The sequence below is a fragment of the Salvia splendens genome, chromosome 10 (genome assembly GCF_004379255.2).
Source record: "Salvia splendens isolate huo1 chromosome 10, SspV2, whole genome shotgun sequence".
Taxonomy (NCBI): domain Eukaryota; kingdom Viridiplantae; phylum Streptophyta; class Magnoliopsida; order Lamiales; family Lamiaceae; genus Salvia; species Salvia splendens.
This window is the reverse complement of record NC_056041.1, coordinates 6,892,636-6,912,773: the sequence shown is the minus strand read 5'-3', so window position 1 is coordinate 6,912,773 and position 20,138 is coordinate 6,892,636. Positions and strand designations below refer to the sequence as shown.

At 36.9% G+C, this 20,138-nt stretch overlaps 3 protein-coding genes across 3 annotated transcripts; 2 read left to right on the top strand and 1 right to left on the bottom strand.

Annotated features, from left to right (window-relative positions):
- The first annotated feature begins 834 nt into the window (after positions 1-834).
- On the top strand, positions 835-6,322 carry LOC121750914 (shaggy-related protein kinase kappa). The gene is made up of 13 exons (XM_042145577.1): positions 835-1,145; positions 1,838-2,052; positions 2,195-2,287; positions 2,372-2,431; positions 2,541-2,813; positions 2,931-3,005; positions 4,100-4,156; positions 4,227-4,367; positions 4,459-4,509; positions 4,716-4,811; positions 5,247-5,330; positions 5,411-5,513; positions 5,846-6,322. The coding sequence occupies exons 2-13, from the start codon at positions 1,903-1,905 to the stop codon at positions 5,932-5,934; spliced, it is 1,272 nt and encodes a 423-aa protein (XP_042001511.1). The 5' UTR covers positions 835-1,145; positions 1,838-1,902; the 3' UTR covers positions 5,935-6,322.
- A 572-nt stretch (positions 6,323-6,894) lies between these two features.
- LOC121750905 (2,3-dimethylmalate lyase-like) lies at positions 6,895-11,565 on the bottom strand. The gene is made up of 8 exons (XM_042145568.1): positions 11,229-11,565; positions 10,332-10,543; positions 9,747-10,028; positions 9,220-9,342; positions 8,504-8,654; positions 7,823-8,037; positions 7,322-7,358; positions 6,895-7,241 (listed from the first exon to the last, which is right to left on the bottom strand). Exons 1-8 carry the CDS (start codon positions 11,491-11,493, stop codon positions 7,123-7,125), a joined length of 1,404 nt encoding a protein of 467 aa, XP_042001502.1. The 5' UTR covers positions 11,494-11,565; the 3' UTR covers positions 6,895-7,122.
- Positions 11,566-12,304: 739 nt separating this feature from the next.
- LOC121750918 lies at positions 12,305-17,008 on the top strand. The gene is made up of 15 exons (XM_042145581.1): positions 12,305-12,608; positions 13,148-13,264; positions 13,644-13,703; positions 13,859-13,960; positions 14,042-14,125; positions 14,226-14,344; positions 14,482-14,583; positions 15,185-15,301; positions 15,441-15,506; positions 15,768-15,834; positions 16,077-16,130; positions 16,213-16,305; positions 16,439-16,501; positions 16,587-16,622; positions 16,706-17,008. The coding sequence occupies exons 1-15, from the start codon at positions 12,594-12,596 to the stop codon at positions 16,823-16,825; spliced, it is 1,215 nt and encodes a 404-aa protein (XP_042001515.1). The 5' UTR covers positions 12,305-12,593; the 3' UTR covers positions 16,826-17,008.
- Positions 17,009-20,138: the final 3,130 nt, after the last annotated feature.

Genomic DNA, 20,138 nt, shown 5'->3' with positions numbered 1-20,138 from the left:
AAAAGCCAACCAATCAAACTCTGCTCTCTGGTCGGCATCAAGCTCTACTCTCAGATCGGCAAAAGCTGCTCGGCAATAATTCAGCAGTCCGGTCTCAGTTTTCGACCGAACTAGGAAATAGTGGACTCATGCAAGATTTCCACCTCCGCTACACCGACGATCTATTTAGTGGTGTCAAGCAGTCATTAACTCATGCAGGATAGTGGACCCATGCAAGGTCGCCACGACCTCCACGACATCCACTACCTAATAAATGCTGCATGCCACGATCTTGGTTCAATGTATAAATAGAACCTAGGTCAGATAGATAACTTCTTCTGTTAACTTCTGTTAAGCTCTCTAGAGAGAAAATAGCAAATAGCAAGTCTGTATTGTTAGCTGTAGAAAACAGATTAAGCAATACAACTCTGCCCTCTTTTCTTCCCGTGGACGTAGATTTACCTCAGTAAATCGAACCACGTAAATTCTCTGTGTCATGATCTGCGTTTTTCCTGCATTCACTAACATCAAAAATTCGCCGATTCATCAATATCCCTTTTACTTATTAAGTCCTTTACTTCCAACACAATTGTGCCTTTGATTTTTTTTAAGACTAAACTTATCCACATCGAAGATATAACAAAAGTAGTGAATAAAATAGTTAATTTACAGCCCACTTCTACACTCTTTATACTTTCAATGACCCGATAAAATACATTTTTCACGCCAATAAAAACATGCCAAGTGTCAAAAAGTGATTGGTTATTCAACTTTGGTTACAATCGAAATTGAAACTTTTGTGTAACACTCTCTTAAGTATTTCTTATATCAAATTTAAGAAAAGGAGAAAAAAAAAAGTAAACAAAAGTGTATTAGAGAGAGAGAGAGAGAGAGAGAGAGAGGAGTGAATTAGTGCCTAAAAATGAATATCTCCTTTTAACTTTATCAGCAATTGAAGGAGTGCAATTCACACGCGTCCCCTTTCCTCTTCCTTCTCCGCTCGGCGTTGCCGTCTCACCATTCTGCCACATCTCCTCTCCACACTCCACGCAGAGCTTCGATTTCCAAATAGATTCGGGGAAAGCGATGAGGTTCGGCTAGTCTGTTGTCACAACCCCGCCCAAACTCTAAGATCTGAGACTGGAGAGCGCTACAAGTAGCGGAAGGTTCGATTTTTTAGATTTCTTCTTCACACTGACGTTGCTGCTTGCAATTGATGACTCGCTTCTATTTATGTGCTGAAAAGACTAGGTTTTGGCTGATTGCACATTGTTGCTTTTGCTTACTTAATTTTATTGTCCAAACTTTGAACTTGGTTAGTTGCTTGTATTTAATAGTTTTTAATAATACATGTTTCCGGAACTACTTTTTGGTAAAATAATGAACTGCAGTTTATCCATCACGTTTGGTTCATCGATGACTAGACTTTTAGTTTTTTCATTGCAACAGGTAAGTAGGAATGCATTTATCACATCACATTTGGACACAATATATCAATGTAGTTTCATATAATTCAAAACAGCAATTAATGTAGTAGAAGTAACAGAAATACCTGACACTCTTCCAGATACCCGAGCCAGACTACCCAACATTTCCATTAATGGGCTGGAGCTCAGCTAATATCCTTGTGCATTATAAACAGAGTCAAAATTTGATCCCCCTCAATCTCCATAGAAATATTAAAACTATATTGTATGGTATTTATGTTGATCCTATGCTGTAGACAATGTATGAAGTAATTTACATTTATATCGACACTGTTCTTCTTGCCATTACGTGTGGCACACTGACCATATTTCCTTCACTGATTATCTCATTAAATGAAGTTCGTTCTTTTCAACCTTTTGCATTTATTTAGATAAGGATTGGGATCATGACAAGGAGTGCTGCATCCTAAAAAATTGGAGAGGTCGTGCATCACTCATGGAATCTGCTGGCCTAGGACATGGAGGAGCTGGAAGTTCAAGATCTGCTAATAATGGCTCCAAAGTATCCTCTAGTTCAGTTGACTGGCTGGGAAGAGAAATGCTTGAAATGAGACTGAGGGATCGAGTGGACCCTGATGATGATAGGGTAAGTGTGCGGCATCTTCATTGCCAACACTTATTGATGTGTTTAGCCCTTGTGTTTGTACTTTTAGTAGCTTAACCTTGATTACCTGCTTCCGTATCTAGTTTGTTTTAAAAAATCCTGACACATATACCTTGTTAAGCAGGACAGTGAACCTGATGTAATTGATGGTGTGGGTGCTGAAACAGGGCATGTAATAAGGACCACCATTGGTGGCCGGAATGGTCAATCCAAGCAGGTTGGTTGAAATTACTTTTAGAAGTATCACATTAGGTGCTGAAGATAATCCTAGAAGATAATTATGGTTTATTTGGGTTGACAGGTGGTAAGCTACATAGCAGAACACGTTGTTGGAACTGGTTCATTTGGAGTGGTCTTTCAAGTATGCCATTTTGCAGTAATTCTGAATTTTAAGTCTGCAGTGTTTGTGTCATGATAATTATATGGCCTATGCTTCTGTGTCCCGTCTTAGTTGGAACTGTTTTTAACAGGCGAAATGCAGAGAGACTGGAGAAATAGTTGCTATCAAGAAGGTTCTTCAGGACAAACGCTACAAAAATAGAGAGTTGCAGATTATGCAAATGTTGGACCATCCCAATATTGTAGCTCTAAAACATTCGTTTTTTGCCAAATCTGAGAAGGAAGAGCTTTACTTAAATCTCGTTTTGGAATATGTACCTGAAACTGTTAACCGGATTGCACGACAGTACAACAGGATGAACCAGCGAATGCCTTTGATATACGTCAAACTTTACACATATCAGGCATGCAGAAACTATTTTGTATTGTGAATTTTTGTGTTTGATTTTGTTCTTTTCACTTGGGGATATTGATTTAACTTTTTAGGATCTCTTTGTCACAAGCTCTATCTCTCCATGCAGATTTGTCGAGCCCTTGCTTACATACATAATTGCATTGGCATTTGCCACCGTGATATCAAGCCTCAAAATTTACTTGTAAGTATGTTCCTTATGGATGACAGGCGAATTTGATTATAGCCATACCACCTTTATTTACGAACAAATTATCAGATTGTTTCTCAATAAAATCGCAGATTTAATTATGCTTTTTAACTGGATTGTTGTCGAGTACAATAACCTTTCTGGAACATTCCCTATGAGTATGTGCCTAAATATTTCTTTAGGTGTGGTCTTATCCATGGTTAGGCAGGTATCTTTATGATTAGAAGATTGAAAATAAGAACATGCATGATATTAATGATTTAGATGACTTTAAGTTAAAAGACAATAAAGGTTAGGTACTTGTTTGCCAAAAGTCTGGTCAAAATTGCAAATTGGGTCAAAGTTCGTGATTTAAATAATATATCAATTATCCCTATAGATAGAGTTGCATTGATAATGTTGGTCTATAGTTTTGTTTCTCATTCATCACATTGTAATTTACCTAATTATAGCAGGCAATTGTATTAAAATGTAACTGTACAAGTGCTTTGAATTTCAATTTTAAATAAGATCACCATAAGGTGGTCTAAGTCAAGCTCAATCTTAATTAGCTACCCCACTTTTGTCTAAGCAGTGTCTATTATCCATGATTGGCATTCGTAATGGGATTCTGGATGCACTATAACCATTAAATATGAGGACAACAGACAAAAGATAATTTATTTTGATGTGGAACAAAGGTCAACTCTAAGTTAAACTTTGTTTTCTTTTATGTTCCTTATAGTTGAAAATGCAGCGCTGGGAGTTGATGAAGATTATGAGAAACAAAAAACGTAAATAAGTCTTGCATTATTTATTAATGTAGAAGCAAGCTTGGCTTGTTTACGAGATAATTAATTACTTTGGATATGGAATGTGTATCTGTATATTCCATATGATTTCATATATCTATGGGCAGGTTTAGTCTGGTTTTCTTATATGTAAATGAGTAACTATAAGTTGAGATGTGATCTGATGTGTTAATAATAGCCCCTTGGTTAAGAAAAGAAAAATGATCTACACACCTATCATATGTTTGGGTGGCTGTCAACTCAATTGATCAATAGTGTTTTCTTCAAGAAGCTGAAACTTTTATTGTTTATTTTCAGGTGAATCCGCATACACATCAACTAAAACTTTGTGACTTTGGGAGTGCCAAAGTTCTGGTAAGCTTTTGTGCAACATCAGTAAAAAGCTATAGTGTGTTATTGTTCATTCCTTTGGTCTGCTCATCAGGTTAAAGGAGAACCGAATGTTTCCTATATATGTTCAAGATATTACCGTGCTCCAGAACTCATTTTTGGCGCCACTGAATACACAACTGCAATCGATATATGGTCAACTGGTTGTGTTATGGCTGAACTACTTCTTGGGCAGGTTATACAATGTTGGGTAGTTCTTACAATTTTCCAAAATTTTGTGTTTCTACAGATGCTCATTAGATATCTCTCTGATCATTAATTCTCAGCCTTTGTTTCCTGGAGAGAGTGGAGTTGATCAACTTGTTGAAGTAATTAAGGTAATACAAGTCCTGCTAGAGGCTAAAAGTGAATATTTTGTTTCAGGTTCTTGTAATGTTATATGTTAGCATATATGGAAAATGGCTCTGTGTTAATTTTGATTTGTAACCTTTAATCTAATTGACCATAGATGCAAAGACAGATTAGGCATCTCCAAACTAGACATTTCTGCTTCAGTTGTTTCTTGTTATCTGAATTGTGGTAGGTTTTGGGAACACCTACAAGAGAGGAGATAAAGTGCATGAACCCAAACTACACCAAGTTCAAGTTTCCACAGATCAAGCCACATCCTTGGCACAAGGTATGCAATCTGTCGTTGTAAAGATAAATCTTCTAAATCTACTCTTTCTGTTGAAAAGCCAAGTATAGTTCAGATCATACTTCAAACATGCTTGTTCCTTTGGTTACACCAAATGACTTATTTTTTGAAATACTCTGAACTTTTGATTGGCAACTTTTTTCTTCCTACCTCCCATGTCTCCCTCTGGTGCTTTCACGCTTTGAGAGTTTTTTTATTTAAATGTAAAACCTATGATTTAATTCAATTTGTTTGTGGGTCATATAACATTATAAATATTCTACAAAGGCTTGCTCCGTATTAATTAATCTGTTTGTGGCTGCACTTTATTTTTTAAGCATGCTGGTTGAAGCTGCACGTGTGAAAAGTGAATACCATCTCAATGTTCATTCAACTTTCAAGTACAAATATAGTGTGGTTATGTGTTGTTCGTATCAGGTCTTCCAGAAGCGTCTGCCTCCAGAGGCGGTGGACCTTGTATGTCGGTTTTTCCAGTACTCACCAAATCTAAGATGCACAGCTGTAAGTTTCACTTTTACCTTCAAACCTGCAGTTTGGAAATCAAAAGTGAATTCACCAATGCCTCTTTTGTGGTACTGCAGCTGGAAGCTTGTATTCATCCTTTCTTCGATGAACTGAGGGATCCCAACACTCGACTTCCAAATGGTCGCCCACTTCCTCCTCTCTTCAATTTTAAACCTCAAGGTAACTTTGCAAAGTAACACAAGTCATAAATAAGTGCATGTTTTGGCTTTTTTGCCCTTTTGAGCTGTTGGTTCAAAATACATGTATACAATGCTGCCATAATGTGAAGAATACTGCTAAGACAGTGAAACCTTGCATTGCAGTAGAATATTTGAGCTTGCGGTTCACTATTTCCTGATCTTATGTAGTTGATTGGATAGTAATTGTTTTCTCTTCCGTTAATCAAATTTGTAACTCCCATGAGTCCAGTTGAAGCATTTGCTAGCTGCTTTCCTCGTTAACACCTTTTACTTGTCTTGGAATCATCATAACACAACTCTTTCTGGTGACAGAGCTTTCAGGTATTCCTCCTGAAACTGTTCACCGCCTCATTCCAGAGCATGCCAGGAGCCAGAACTTGTTCATGGCTTTCAACTCATAGTCAGTGTATCCTGCTGCTATCTGCTTTGGTCTTATTGCACCATATTGCTACTTACATTCATGTACTTCTTGTCTGTTAAGTTTCACCAACTATTGGTAGAGGGAGAGTTTTTTTTTGGTTTGATGAAACTTATACGACAGCAATATGGTCTGCAAACACTTTGCAACCGCCTGCGTAGCAGTCAGACTACATACAAAGAGACTAGAGAGTATGTCTATTGTAACACTCTGAAAAATGAAGATGCTTATAGATCTATCAGTTTTGTGTTGCTTGCCTATGTATATGGGTTGTTTACGTTGCCAAAAGCCCTTCTTATTCGACTGTGGTAATATGTATATTGTAAATTACCACTTGTTCGTGATATATGAGATTATTTCCAATTGCCATATGCATTCGTCAACCTTATTTCTGGAGAATAGGAAAATAAAGTGTTTTTCAAAAGTGTTGATAGCTCTATTTTAGCTTAAAATACAGGCAGGTTACAGTAGTAGTCGACTCGCATTCTCAATCGTGATGTTTTCCTTCTTTGTTTTGAGTTGGGGTGGATAAGATTAAGAAATCTTTCAGTCTTACTAAATGGTTACCAGTAAGCTACACGATTCTTCACTTAATTAAAAGGACAACGTAAAACTGATGAAATTTGAAGAAGTGAGTGAGATCTCTTTAGTCTACATGGAGTGAAATAGATGGAATTTGTGCACAACGTAGCTCACTGAATGTGCAAATTAACACATTTACGTTATGCCCATAATATTGGCTACATTGTAATCAACCTTCCTCATCAGTTGTCAATCTTTGATCTTATGTTCTAAAAGTCTCGACCTTGAATGTAGGTCGATATCACACCGATATACCTGCACCATAGTTCTCAATCTTTGATATTGCAACATCACCAACTCCATCCAACACTGGCGTAGTGTGAGAGTATCACCTGTTATGTTAACTCAAGTGTCAAAGTACTGAAGGAAATAAACTTTTTCTTCTTTTTTGCACATTCGAATTATTATTACATTTGGAAGTTACATCGTCGGAGACATGTATGATACTACAGTACTAAAGGCATTGTTGCACTTGGGTTTATCTCTTAGTGGCGCATGTATCTCCCGCATGAGTTCAATGGTGCTCCAAGAAAGAGATATATAGAACAGATGCTGCTATCATAATGCAAGAGTAAGTTACTGAAATCAATTACTCCAGAAATACTTGGATTCTATCCCCCATTGTATCATTGAAGTCGAGTAACTGTTTGCCTCCCTCTTCTAGAGCTGCATCATCTAACAACTCCTTAATGTTTATGCCTCCCAAGGCTGTGAACCAACAACAGAACAGATAAACATAAGATTCAATCTATCGAAGTATCATACAATTTGATTAGTGTTAACAGTACCTGGAACTACATTTGTTATGCCATCCAGAAAACCAGCCTGAGAAATAAAATAGCTCTATTGGTTAATTAGAGATGGTGAAAACGCTCATTAGAGATTAATAGTTTCTAAAAGCACTGAAGATGCATATAATTGTAATAATATGAGTAATATTCATTCTTGTTGAGTATTTGTCTACTTGTAGATGTGGTATCAAGTGAGAATGATTTCCTCCCTATGACCCTATCCACTAGAAGGTTTGTTTTCATTTCAAAACACCATTCAGTTTTCCTAAAATCTGAAAACACAACTGTTTCATCCAAATCCAACATATGTTCATACTCTAAACCTATGGCTCCAAAATATCAAATCACACATCATAAAAGATGAGTCGGTTCCAGGGACTTGATGTAGGTGAAACAATCTACTATTGACTTTTCAACTTTTATGGGCACTAGCCTACACAAAAGCAAAATATTCACATATTCATATGATATGTCGTGGAAAGAGAACATAGAACTTACAGGCACTCGGACATCTAGTCTTTCAAACCCATCTCGGCCAGTTATTTTGATTCTCAGTTTTCGTGACCAAATGCCAGAGAATGAACCTTTTGAACTGAATATCTCAGGGATCACTACTTCCACATTGGGATTTTGGGCACTCTGATTATTTTTTTCTGGGTTAATTTGGGTACTCTGTTGTATGCTGTAAGAAGAGTTGCTTGCAGAGGAATAACCTGGAATATTATAAAGTTTAGCAATAAAAAATCTCTCCATGTCATCAGGGTTATATGCATCCATTAATAAATGGATGATAAACGAACTGTTAAGTTGAATTGGAATATGGTAAACTGTCAATTGAAATCATTTCACCGGTTTAATTGCAGATCATAAAGATAATGATATCATAGTCTCATCAGCTCTTTTGGTAAACTTCTGAAACCTTGTAATAATATCAAAAAGTTCAAGGGATAAGTTTCCCCAAAACATTCTTTGTCTAATTAGAAATAAGTCTAAATTTCAATCATTGGAATGCAAAAGTAAGTCAACCAAATCACCAAGAACCACCAGTTATTAGACTTTAGCAGACCGAATATCAGTGCTTCAATCATTGAAATGCAAAAGTAATTTCAATTGGAATGCAAAAGTAATTTCAATTACAGTAGGAGAGATAGTTTTAGCAGACTGAATATCAGTGCTTACCCTTTTGTGAGTTAGGTTTGTTAGACTTGGTGCTGTACCGCATCTCTTCTTCATAATATGCATTAAAGCCCAAGATTTCCTTAAGTTCTTCAAAAGAAGGCATGCTTCCCGGTGGGGGCATCCGACCTCCTTTGATAGCCAACAAAGCATCCTAAACGCCAATTAAACAGCAAGTATACACAAAATTTAAAATCATATAAAATAGCCAGTGAAATGAAATGAAACAAAACTCAGGCTACATTATTACCAAACAAATCGTGTCAATAGAGAAAACTAGGAAATAATATTTTACTAGAATATGGATGCTTAAATCTGCCACATCTTGTGAGAAAACTGTGAAATAAATATCTTTCATAAATGGCAACCATCTGACTCTAAGTCAACTGTGTTCAAAGCTAAGGGAAATGAATCCTCGTAACTCGCAAATACAGATGGTTTTAGAAGATCCTAAACTGCCAGAGCAAGAAAAAAATTATGACAAAAGAATGACCTGGCAACAAGATTGATATTTTCCTAAATGCCTTGAAGAGGAGTTTTCAGCTTGCGATTTAGTTCTGTTATCCAAAAAGACAAGAACATATATCCAACTCATCTAAACAAGACACTATTCCATTCTTCTTCACTCAAGCTAAGATGACCCACATCACAGATAACATAATAAGTATCATTTTAGATCAAGATTTTACAACTAAAATAAAATTAAAGAAAAAAATTACCTGCATTGCACGGATGGAAACACCCATCAAAGACAAAGGATATGCCACAAGTTTGTATCCTATATCAGCCAACTCATTAGGACTGAGAATAGGTGTCTTCCCACCCCCTTCAAGCATATTGGCCTGAGGATGATATTTTACAAAAGAGAGTGCAATTTCATAGCCATTCAAAACTCACTCATTTACTAAAAGAAATGATATATCTGAACAATAACCAGAGATCAATAATTATACATTGATATGCTTGTTTAAGAGAAGAATGGTAAAAGTAAGAAGGGGTCGCTGAAGTGTGGAAATATTTTAAATTTTAACTGTGTGACCTCTTGATGAATTGGGATTGGGAGGATATAAATAGCAACTGAAAGTTGTACCTAAAAACACACGCCGTAATTACACACTAACTTCAGCACCCCAGAATTTCACAAGAATGTGTGTATCAAGATGAAGAATTCTCCATTACTGATTATGGAAGTCTTCATCATTGTTGATTTCATGATACAAAAGCATTTGAAAGTAAAGTGAATTACCATCTTTGGGACTTGGGGACACACTTCACAGAAGGCCACCATCTCTTCCTTTGAAGCAAGCGCGTCAATAAACAACACATCAGCTCCCACATTACCAAGAGCACGTGCCCTCCAAAGAGACTCTTCTAAAGACACAGCTTGACGAGAATCAGTTCGTGCCACTATGACAATGTCAGAACCACTCTCCTTTCGAGCATCAACAGCTGCTTTTATTCTCATTATTGCCTCCTCTCTGGCTACAACTTCGCGCCCTTGTGTATGACCACATGCTTTTGGAGAAACCTTGAGAACAACAGATAATTCACAGTAAAGTAAGATCTCAAATTAACTCATATAAGAGTATATAATTATATATCATTGATGCAAAACTATACTAATGAAACATCTATATTAACAAATGCATATGGCACTGGTGATAGATGATATAGTTAATAAATTAATATTAATGTGAAGATGCTCCAAAAGGAGCAACATTACAGTCAGCCAATCAGACAACCACTACTCAAAGATCACCCAAACGGTCAGGCCTGTACAAGAATATGCAATAGATAACATGTGAAAATGAATTTCTTAATCAATACAAACCTGGTCTTCAAGAATTAATCCAGCAAAACCAGCTTGAATGTACCCTCTTACAGTCCTTTTAACATTCATAGGATTACCATATCCATTGTCTGCATCACCAATCACGGGGATGGGCACAGCCCCAGTTATTTGTTGTCCTTGGTCCACTATCTCTCCATAAGACATAAGACCAGTGTCTGGTAATCCTAACCGAGAAGCTGATATTCCAAACCCTAAGGATTGTTGAAATTGTTACAGAACTTTCTGCTAGTGCTAAGAAGGTTACTATAAATTACTATAATAGAGAAACCGAGCTTGTACAGTTAATGAATCAGATAAACAGGAGACAAATTTGTTTATATAAAAAGTAGTGTTAGTTGTTACAAGGAAAGATGCAGCCAATTAAGTTTTTTATATATCAAGAGTTGTTCTTTCAAATAAAATCTCAGAAATGGAAATGTGCAGGGCATACATTACTTTTTTATTTTCTTTAATTTTATGAAAAGAGTGGTTACGAGACTAGCATCAGCGCAATGCAGTACAAATTAGATGAAGCATAAGACAATCAGCATAGGAGGTTCAATTTGGAATTGGCAGCCAATATATTTGTTTTGGTAAAGATCATGATTTTCCATACAGATGCCGTTTCTCAAGGAAAATAACCGCACACACACACAGCAATCCAGATGCAAGAGGCATCTATCTTCCTCGCCACCAATCTTCTTGATACGAGTTAACGCTTACATCCATATCATGTTCAAATGAAGCTACTGCAGTTAAATCCCAAAAGCCACAGGCAACAAATATTTTTGTAGGAATTAAACAACAAGCCCCAATTTGACATAACGAAGCATGATCAAAGGATACTCGCCCTACTGTCTATTAATTTTCCTTACAGAGAGAGTATGGTGTATGTACCAGTAGTGAAGCAGAAATCGAAGCCAGCACGATGTACGAGCTTTGCGCTCAATGCGTCGAAACAAGCTGGGCCGAGGTGAGCTCCCGGAGCACGAAGAAGTCGCCTGAGGGACTCTGCGGGGGTGGCGCCGGCTGAATTAGGATATGAGAAGGTGATGATTGAGCGACGATTTGAGAAACAAAATTTAGGATGAAAATTTGTAGATGTGAGATGTAAGGAATGTGGATTGGGATTGGGATTGGGGGAAATAGAGAAGCTCATCATATCTCCAGCAAAGTCCGTCTCCCCTACTCTCGTTTCACTCCCTTTGCTGGAAATATCCAGGTTGTCTGCGAAAGTGACGACTTCAAATAAAACAAAAAATTTATAAAAATAGAAAATTTAAGTTTTTATTCTCGATTTTTGTAATTTGTTATACTACTAGTATTTGTCTTTGTGTAATACTCATTTCATCCGACATTAGGAGTCCCGTTACTTAGCATTACGGATTTTAAAAAATATTAAAAAAATAATAAAAAAATTAGTGGAATATAAGTCTTACTTGCATATATTAGTTTTAAATGAAATATGAGATAAATGAGTTAGTAGAGTGTGAGACTCTATTACCGTTATAGTAAAAGTGAATCGGACTACTATTCGTAGGGACTTAATTAAAAAAACGAGACTTCTATTTAAGGACATATGTTTGTGTTTTTTTATCATGTGAATTTTTCTATGAATACATTATTTTATAATTTACTAACAATTGTACTAAAACATACATTAAAAAAACTGAATATAGAATAAAAAAGTAATAAGAATTTTGTTATAAAAAGAAATGAACATAGTTTTAAAAGAGAATCAAAATGAAAAAAATGATAAGTACTTACTACTAATATCTGTGAATGAATATTATATACAAAGTATTTAATATTTGCAAATGTGTTGGATAATTAGATAATGTAAGCTAACTGCGCGCACGTGGCTAAATCGGACACACGTCGCGGCACGTGCAACGTCATGCCCGTGTAACTCGGCAAGCAAAGATAAAAACGTCTCTTTCCACCGTTGAACCAGAGCGATATGTATACTATACTCTACTAATTACTATACTCATAGTATTGCCTGCATCTGTACGTATGTGCGTTTTCAAAGTTGAAACCTTTTTTGAAGGCAACGGTGTCAACACTAACGAGTTTTGCATAAGGAATAAAAGAAGATTGCTTCTGTTGCCTTTCTCTTTATTCCTTTCTTTTTTGGAACGAAATCTTTACTTCAAAAGTCCTAACAAAAGTGGGAGCAAAAGGCCTTTTCTGCCTCTTTATCTTCTTCAGCAATACCTTCGAGTTTTTGAGCTTTCAGAAAGTTGTTGATTGCGATGCGACATGAAGTCTTACTGTGTATCTTCTCTCTCCAAAAATACAATCTTTTCTGCTATATTTGAGAAATTTGTGTCGGTTTCTCAACTCCTAACCGATTTTTTAGACTTATTTTGTTCGAATATGTGCTGTAGAAGAACACAAGAAGATAGTTTTTTTTTTGTTAAACTTATTTGAAAAGTTTTCTGAAATTTGAGTTGAAACTGTGGTTGTAACTTGTGGTCAAAGAGATCTGGAATTTATTAGGTGAAGGAGCTATCTTGCTTTGTTTTGTAGGTTTGTCTCATTGGCTGATAACGACGGCTGTGCTGTTCGAAATTAAATGCGATTTACATTTACATTGACTATTTTGTTATTTTTAACTATATTTTGTTTCATTCAGGAGTTTCTATCTAATTTAGGCAGTTGCATATACAAATGGACTAGTCATTAATAAGCATTTGAAAATTCATCTTGACTATCATCAATTGTCTACAGACTACAAGGCTATTTAATGTTTATTGATAACAGAATGTTAATGTATATCTAATTTATTGACTTGGGATTTTTGTTGTTCTCAGATACTTCCATTATCAGATCCTAAAAGCAGATGGCTAAGCAGCCTTATCATAAGCATCTCTTTGGTTTGTGGTGTTTACTTGGTTAGTAGTGCATGGCTGAGGAAAGATTTCATCAAGGTATACTACACCCTCTTCATAAGCCAAAAGTAGTTGGTGATGAATGTGTTTCAAGATGTAGATAGTTTAGTTTGGGTGTTTCGAGTTAAGTAAAATGTTACAGGAAAGGGTACAAGTTTGAATCAGATTACACTTTGGCATTATTGTAGCTTCTGTGCCAATGTTATTGGGCTGTTGTGTTAATTGGTTCTGGCCAATTGGGCGGGATTGACATCCCTCATCTCTAGTTATAGTATTACATTTTTTAAACCAATGTGGTGCATACTTAAGCTGTATCTAGGTAACAACCTTTCCGTCTAAGTAATCAATGAGTCCAATGTTTTCGATATCATGTTTCTCGCTTCAAAATTTCTGCTAATATAGTATATGATCAATGCAGTTTTCACCTGTATTCGGGCAGAACACAGCAGATAAACATACAATTTCTCATGAATGCAAGGTAGATCTTTGTGTGATTGGAGCGTTCTATATTATACTTTTTAAGGGATCATCACTAGATGTGCAAATCAATGCCACAGACACATTTTATGTTCTTTTTTCCTCGAGTTCCATTCTGAAGAATCTTAACCTGACTTATATTTTCCCAACTGTTAGGAAAGTTGGCGACCCGTGGGTACTGAAGTTTTGCCAAAAGGAATTGTTTCAGTTTCGTCAAACCTGGAAATGCATCCGTTGTGGGGACCTGTTTCTGAGAATGTGCGCTAAACTGGCATTACTAATTTATTTAGCTAATATATAGTACAATGTTATTGACTATACATTGTATACTCGTGCCAGAACAAATCACATCATCCAACAGGTTTGCTGGCCATGGCAGTTGGGATAGATCAAAAGGGATTAGTAAACCAAATAGTTAAAAAGGTGATCAGTCATTCACTTCTTTTTTCTTTTGATTTCTTTTTATTATTTTATTTTGAGTATTTGACATGGCATTGGCATCTTGTTGTTGGATTTCTCGCAGTTTCTGGAAAATGGTTTTGTTGTGATGCTTTTTCATTACGATGGGGTTGTGGAAAAATGGAAAGATTTGGAATGGAGTGACAGAGCCATTCATGTCTCTGTTGTAAACCAAACGAAATGGTATTGGTCTTAGTGCTATTCCTTAGAGTAACTCTTCAAGTTGATGAAAATGAGTCCATAATGTATTGTGAGTCATTTGATATCCTTTACGTTCTCTTGCAAATAGAGTTAACTGGTCCTTTACTTTACTGAAATAGGTGGTTTGCCAAACGGTTCCTGCATCCAGATATTGTTGATGACTATGAGTATATTTTTCTGTGGGATGAAGACCTCAAACTTGACAACTTTCATCCAGCAAGGTATATCCCAATTTCCATTTTCTAAAAACATTTAATAAATTGTAGAGACATAAGTACAAGTGTACAAGGAATCTCAAATGAAGCAAGTACGACAAACTAACACCAGATACAACTCTATAGTTTTTTTCCAAATAAAGTGCAGAATTCTAGGTCCAATTTACTCATAATGGCTTCTGTACCAGATCGTTGTTTAAGATCTTTATTGCATCATTGAAATGTTCTGGTAAAATATTTATTAACATTAAAATGTAGACCATCATTATAAAGATTGTTTTTACTTACTCAATAGTTGCTCTGAGCTGCATTTGGCACTAATTTTTATCATTTGTGTTTGATGATGAAATATAATAGTACTCCCTATGTTTATGAGACCAGATATGTAGTGCAAAATTTTCCACATGCAGAATGTTGCTTACGTTCTGCAAGACAACATTTCTGAATGTAATTGATCTCATAACTTTTTTTACTGTGCAAAAGAGTGATCTTATTGTTGTACCTGATTTTTAACAGTTTAATCCCAGATTTACAAAATAATAGAAACAGTGGACGAATGGATCATATCTTCATATTTAAAATGTCATCCTCCTTTGTACTTCCTCAGGTATCTATCTATAGTCAAGGAAGAAGGTCTCGAAATATCCCAGCCTGCTCTTGATCCTGGTAAGTCTGAGGTGCATCATCCGATTACCGTACGCAGACAGAGGTCTAGGTGTCACAGGTGAGATAAGAAGAGGATGCAACTTTGGTTGTGTATTGTTAGATAAGAAGAAGTGTTATTGTTTAATGAGACTCTTAAGAGCTCTATCTTTCTGCATGAACAACAGTAATCTAAATTTCTGTTTTTGTGCCATGAGTAGGAGATACTATAAGTTTAAAGGCGGCGGAAGGTGTGATGAAAACAGTACAGCTCCCCCGTGTGTCGGGTAAGCATGGAACACTTTATCATTCCTCTAATCAAATCACGGGTTCTTTATTTTTGTATTTTTGAATTCCAATCAGGAATTATCTTTGTGGATGTCATTTGTGTTCTTGGAAGATCATTATTGCTGTCTTGCATCTAGATATTTGCTCGTCAAAATCTGATTTAAATGTGTGTTTAATATTCTTAGTTTCAAACATACATGTAGCATTCGAACACCCGGCTAGTATATCGAATAGTGTCGATTTAATATACTTCAATGCAGCTGGGTTGAATTGATGGCACCTGTGTTCTCGAGAGCAGCCTGGCGTTGTGTTTGGCACTTAATACAGGTATTGAATAGTCATCCTACTGCATTTTTCAGTAACCCTGTTATACTAGTCTATTATAGCTTTTCAGCTTACCAGACAAAAAATGAGTTTTTTTTTCACGTATCGGACCACTTATATATACTTTGTTTATTATGGAATACGAGCAAAAATTTACCAAGTTCTGTTATTTATGATTTAGTCTGTTGGCCTTGTATTTGTCCAATTGCTCCCATTCGGAAACTAATCATACCATTTTCTTGCAGAATGACTTAATCCATGCTTGGGGCCTGGATAGGCAACTTGGTTATTGTGCGCAGGCGAGTTCTTGACTACGATGTTACTCCATCTGTTTGTCCACTCACCTGTGCCAAATATTGATATTGATGATCTAAATTACAGGGTGATCGGACTGTTAAAGTTGGTGTGGTTGATGAGGAGTATATTGTTCATCTCGGTCTCCCTACTCTTGGTGGCTTTTTGGATAAAAGTAAGGTATGCAAAAATACTGCATCTTCCCGTCTCCTCCGAGAAAATTTGTTGTGGAACTTACTAGGAATTTTAAGGACTCTCTCCAAGTCGGACTGTTAAGAATTGGTCTAACGTGTCTTTGTTCATATAAATGCAGGAAAAGGGCGAATTGGGTGATCGATCTTCACGGTCTAAGAGTATGTCGGATTTTCAGTCATTGGTATGAATTGCAATGCTACTTTTATTAAAGTTGTTATATAAGGAGAGAGTTTGTAACAAGTGATTCCTTGTGCCACAAATTGCAGGAAGGTGATATGTACAAATTTGATAACCGGTCTGCAGTAAGTTTTCTTGACACCATACATCCACATATATATAACTCAGGTGATGAGAATTCTTGATTATTTGATTGAAATGCGTGCAGGTGCGGCTACGATCCTATGTTGAAATGGGTATGTTTAGGGATAGGTGGAATAAAGCTGTTCATGAAGACGAATGCTGGGTTGACCCATTCAAACAGCCAGCCTGCACAACAAAATGTTAGTTTTGTACAGACCTAGAGTAGAATCATTTTACGAACATGATTAACTTTTGCTCCTTCTTTGGTGAGTTGAAAAGATGTGGTTTTTCCAGCATGTTTGCTGTCAGTTGTGTTGTTGATATGATAAACATCATGTGTTTGTGGTTTTCATTATGAATGAATGCAAAATCCAAATTACATATGAAAGCATTGAGTAGCAAGTGGGTGGGAAATTACATCCCAAGATAGAAGTTGTTTTGCAGTAGGCCTATTTGCAGGATCCATATTGAAACAACTAGTCACTAGATTGACAAATCCATCACTATATTGCCTGCCTGACAGATTCACCTTGGCACCGAAGTATCTAAGAGGAAACTTCCTGTGAGTTAGGATAGTGGCAACCAATTCCTCTCTCTTGCTCACATACAAACCAAAATAGATGAGCTCCAAAGCAACCACTCCAACCATCCAAATATCGGACTCGAAGCTCTTGCGACCCTCGGGTGCAGCAGCTAGATGATATATGGCCGACTCTGGCCACACGGGGCTGAGCATTTTGCGAGGTGCTCGTTGTAGAAGTCAAAGACGGAGGCAGCATAGCCCACCTTAACATTTTGTTTGGCGTCATAGTAGATGTGGGCGGCGCATACCCTCCCGTGGGTGTGGCCTAGCTCGTGAATAGAGGCCAACACGCTGATCAGGCGCTGGAGGATAGCGAGCATTAGTCCCTCCGGCATCATATCGATGTAGTACTTGGCCATGAGCTCGTAAAGTGAGTTCTCCACCTCCGGCATTACGGCGTAGAGATATGGCCAGTCCACGAAATGGTGCTCGCACGGCAGTATATGTGGTTGTTCATTGAGTTGGATGCTCATACTTATTTCCCGCTCCAGTGTTGTGGTATCGTCGGGATCCAGGTTCCGGTGAAGCCGTTTAACCAGGAAACGTTTCCTTTCACCTCCCACCATACTCTCCGCTTTGCTCACCGTTGCACTGCCGTCCAGGCTACACCCCACTGCTTGCTTTAATACAAAACCTTGCTTTATCATCTTCCTACAACTACAAAAATGCATATACTACACTACACATATATAAAATAGACTTTTGCAGGTTGCCTAAGACTAGGTAGGTAGGTTGAGAATAACAAGGATCACCACATAGATGTATGCCACCTGAAGTATAAATTTAAAAATTTTTAACAATGCAATGAATCTAAAATTAATTAAGATGGATTAGGATGATAAAGGTCACATTAGACCCCAACATCCTTAATACAAACGGTAAAATAGTACTATGTTTAGTCAAATGAAGTAACTGATATGAAATCGAATTCAAAGAATTTGTGTAGACACACACACTGCATACACACAAAATCCACACACACAATATACTATAAAATACCTACATTGCACACGATACACGGATTATACACACTACACCCAGTAAAAACATAAATTGCTAAATTCTGTTTCCCTTCCTTAATCCATCCTTATATTTTCTTTATAATGCATCTTTATATTTTTTTATAAAACATTTATTTCTTATATTTTACATTAAAAACATATTTGATATTTTCAATATGATCTTTTAATGAAATAAGAAAATTGGGTTTAAATTAAACGTTAGGAGTGTAAAAAATAGAAGAGTGCTACATTTATAAAAGAAAAATAGTTTAAATTAGTTAAAAAAGCAAAGCCATAAACAAAGTAGGGCAACATTCAAGAAAAAAGGAAGTGGGGTAATTGAAAGTTAAAAGCTGAGTAATAGAGAGAAATCGATCACCGGCCAATTCGAATACAATTGACAATTACCGCTGGACCATTTTAATTCATTGTATAATTCGATTTCAATAAAATATATAGCCTTGCCAACCTTAATTCCTCTTTTTTTTTTCCTTTGTTCTCATTGGAGTGTTTCAGGAAAACATTTTAGCGGAATTCTTGCTCTCTCTGCCCTTTTCGTTACTATACTCAGCGCTACTGAGTTCAACTCAACTCAACTCAACTCATTTTATCCCCTTCTTTCTTCAATCGACTCAATGGATCCTCCATTGAAACTAATTTCAGGTAAACATTCGCTCACTGTTCGTGAATGTATTGGTCACTCCGATTTCGGTTGAGTGTACAGAGCTATTTTTGGCACTGAGGAAACTGGCGATGGTGATTTAGCATCCCAAACATTCTGCGCGGTGAGGTATGCTATGTTGCCGGAGAGAGTTGATGATCCTTTAGACGCACTGGTTAAAAGTAGTGCAGAATTTGTTGAACACCGGAATGTGATGGGGGTTAAAAGTTTCCCAACTGACGACATAAAATTCTATGTGATGCAAATGCCTTACATGGTTGGTAGTCTCTGATCAATTATGAGGCATAATGATGAATTTGTACATGGATATCCAGAATATCGGACTTAGAGTCTTTTTGCCCTTCTGGTGCACACACTTCCTCCTTGTACACTGCTGTCACATCCCATAACCTACTTTTATGTAGCCTCTTCCGTCAATATATACATGAGATGCGTAAAGCATCCCATGATGGCGGCCAGTATTATGGAGTCCAGAGACAACTCCAACTATACCATGCATAATGACAAGGGTTTTCTCTCTGGTAGTCCATCTTTGTATCGAGCGGACAACGATTCTTTAACCTCTTCTAAGCCCAAATACGTTTCTTCCCCAGTGGAAAATATCTTCTGATTCCACTTAAGAACATTGTTAATATCTTGGGCAATATTACTTGTGTTTAAAAAGTTTTCACACCTTCATCCAAGCTTGCATCGTTGCTAAATGACACAACCAAGAGATCTCCAACTACATCTCCCACCCCTTGTGCCAAGTAGAAGCCTGCTCTGCCACTCAAACTCCGGCCAACTTTTTTTCTAAAATGGAAAACAGGCTGGCCTTCACGATACACAGGCTGATTCTCGGGCACATTCCCCACAGCTAAATTCTGTCCAGGCAAGTTGTGTAAACCCTCCCAAGCTAGGTTGTATTTGCTGATTACATCTTTAGCATCCGAAGGGTATAATTGCAGGATCATCTCTAATGGTGACTTGACACTAGGTCGGTTAGTCAGGTCAAGCTCTAGGCATTTAAAAACTATATCATGAAGATCTGAAGTATATGCAGATGGAACCCCCGCCATTCATATCCACCCGTACTAGTATCTTTCTTGGCAACCTTCTCAAGTTTGATCATCCTTACATCTAAAACAGTCTCTTTCAATAATGAAATCACAATATTGAAAGAGGAGGGATCGAAACATTTTTTGAAGTTGATGCCGTTTGCAAGCTCCAGGGCCAATATGCCGATCAACCAGATATCGCCTTCCTTCGTAGG

Coding starts and splice junctions, on each gene's coding strand:
- LOC121750914 (XM_042145577.1), top strand. CDS start 1,903: ATGGAATCTGCTGGCCTAGGACATGGAGGAGCTGGAAGTTCAAGATCT. Junction 4,368..4,458: donor CTGAACTACTTCTTGGGCAG/GTTATACAATGT, acceptor ATTAATTCTCAG/CCTTTGTTTCCTGGAGAGAG. Junction 5,331..5,410: donor CAAATCTAAGATGCACAGCT/GTAAGTTTCACT, acceptor GTGGTACTGCAG/CTGGAAGCTTGTATTCATCC.
- LOC121750905 (XM_042145568.1), bottom strand. CDS start 11,493: ATGATGAGCTTCTCTATTTCCCCCAATCCCAATCCCAATCCACATTCC. Junction 8,038..8,503: donor CAAACCTAACTCACAAAAGG/GTAAGCACTGAT, acceptor ATAATATTCCAG/GTTATTCCTCTGCAAGCAAC. Junction 7,359..7,822: donor GACTAGATGTCCGAGTGCCT/GTAAGTTCTATG, acceptor TTTATTTCTCAG/GCTGGTTTTCTGGATGGCAT.
- LOC121750918 (XM_042145581.1), top strand. Junction 14,345..14,481: donor GTTGTAAACCAAACGAAATG/GTATTGGTCTTA, acceptor TTACTGAAATAG/GTGGTTTGCCAAACGGTTCC. Junction 16,306..16,438: donor GCTTTTTGGATAAAAGTAAG/GTATGCAAAAAT, acceptor ATATAAATGCAG/GAAAAGGGCGAATTGGGTGA.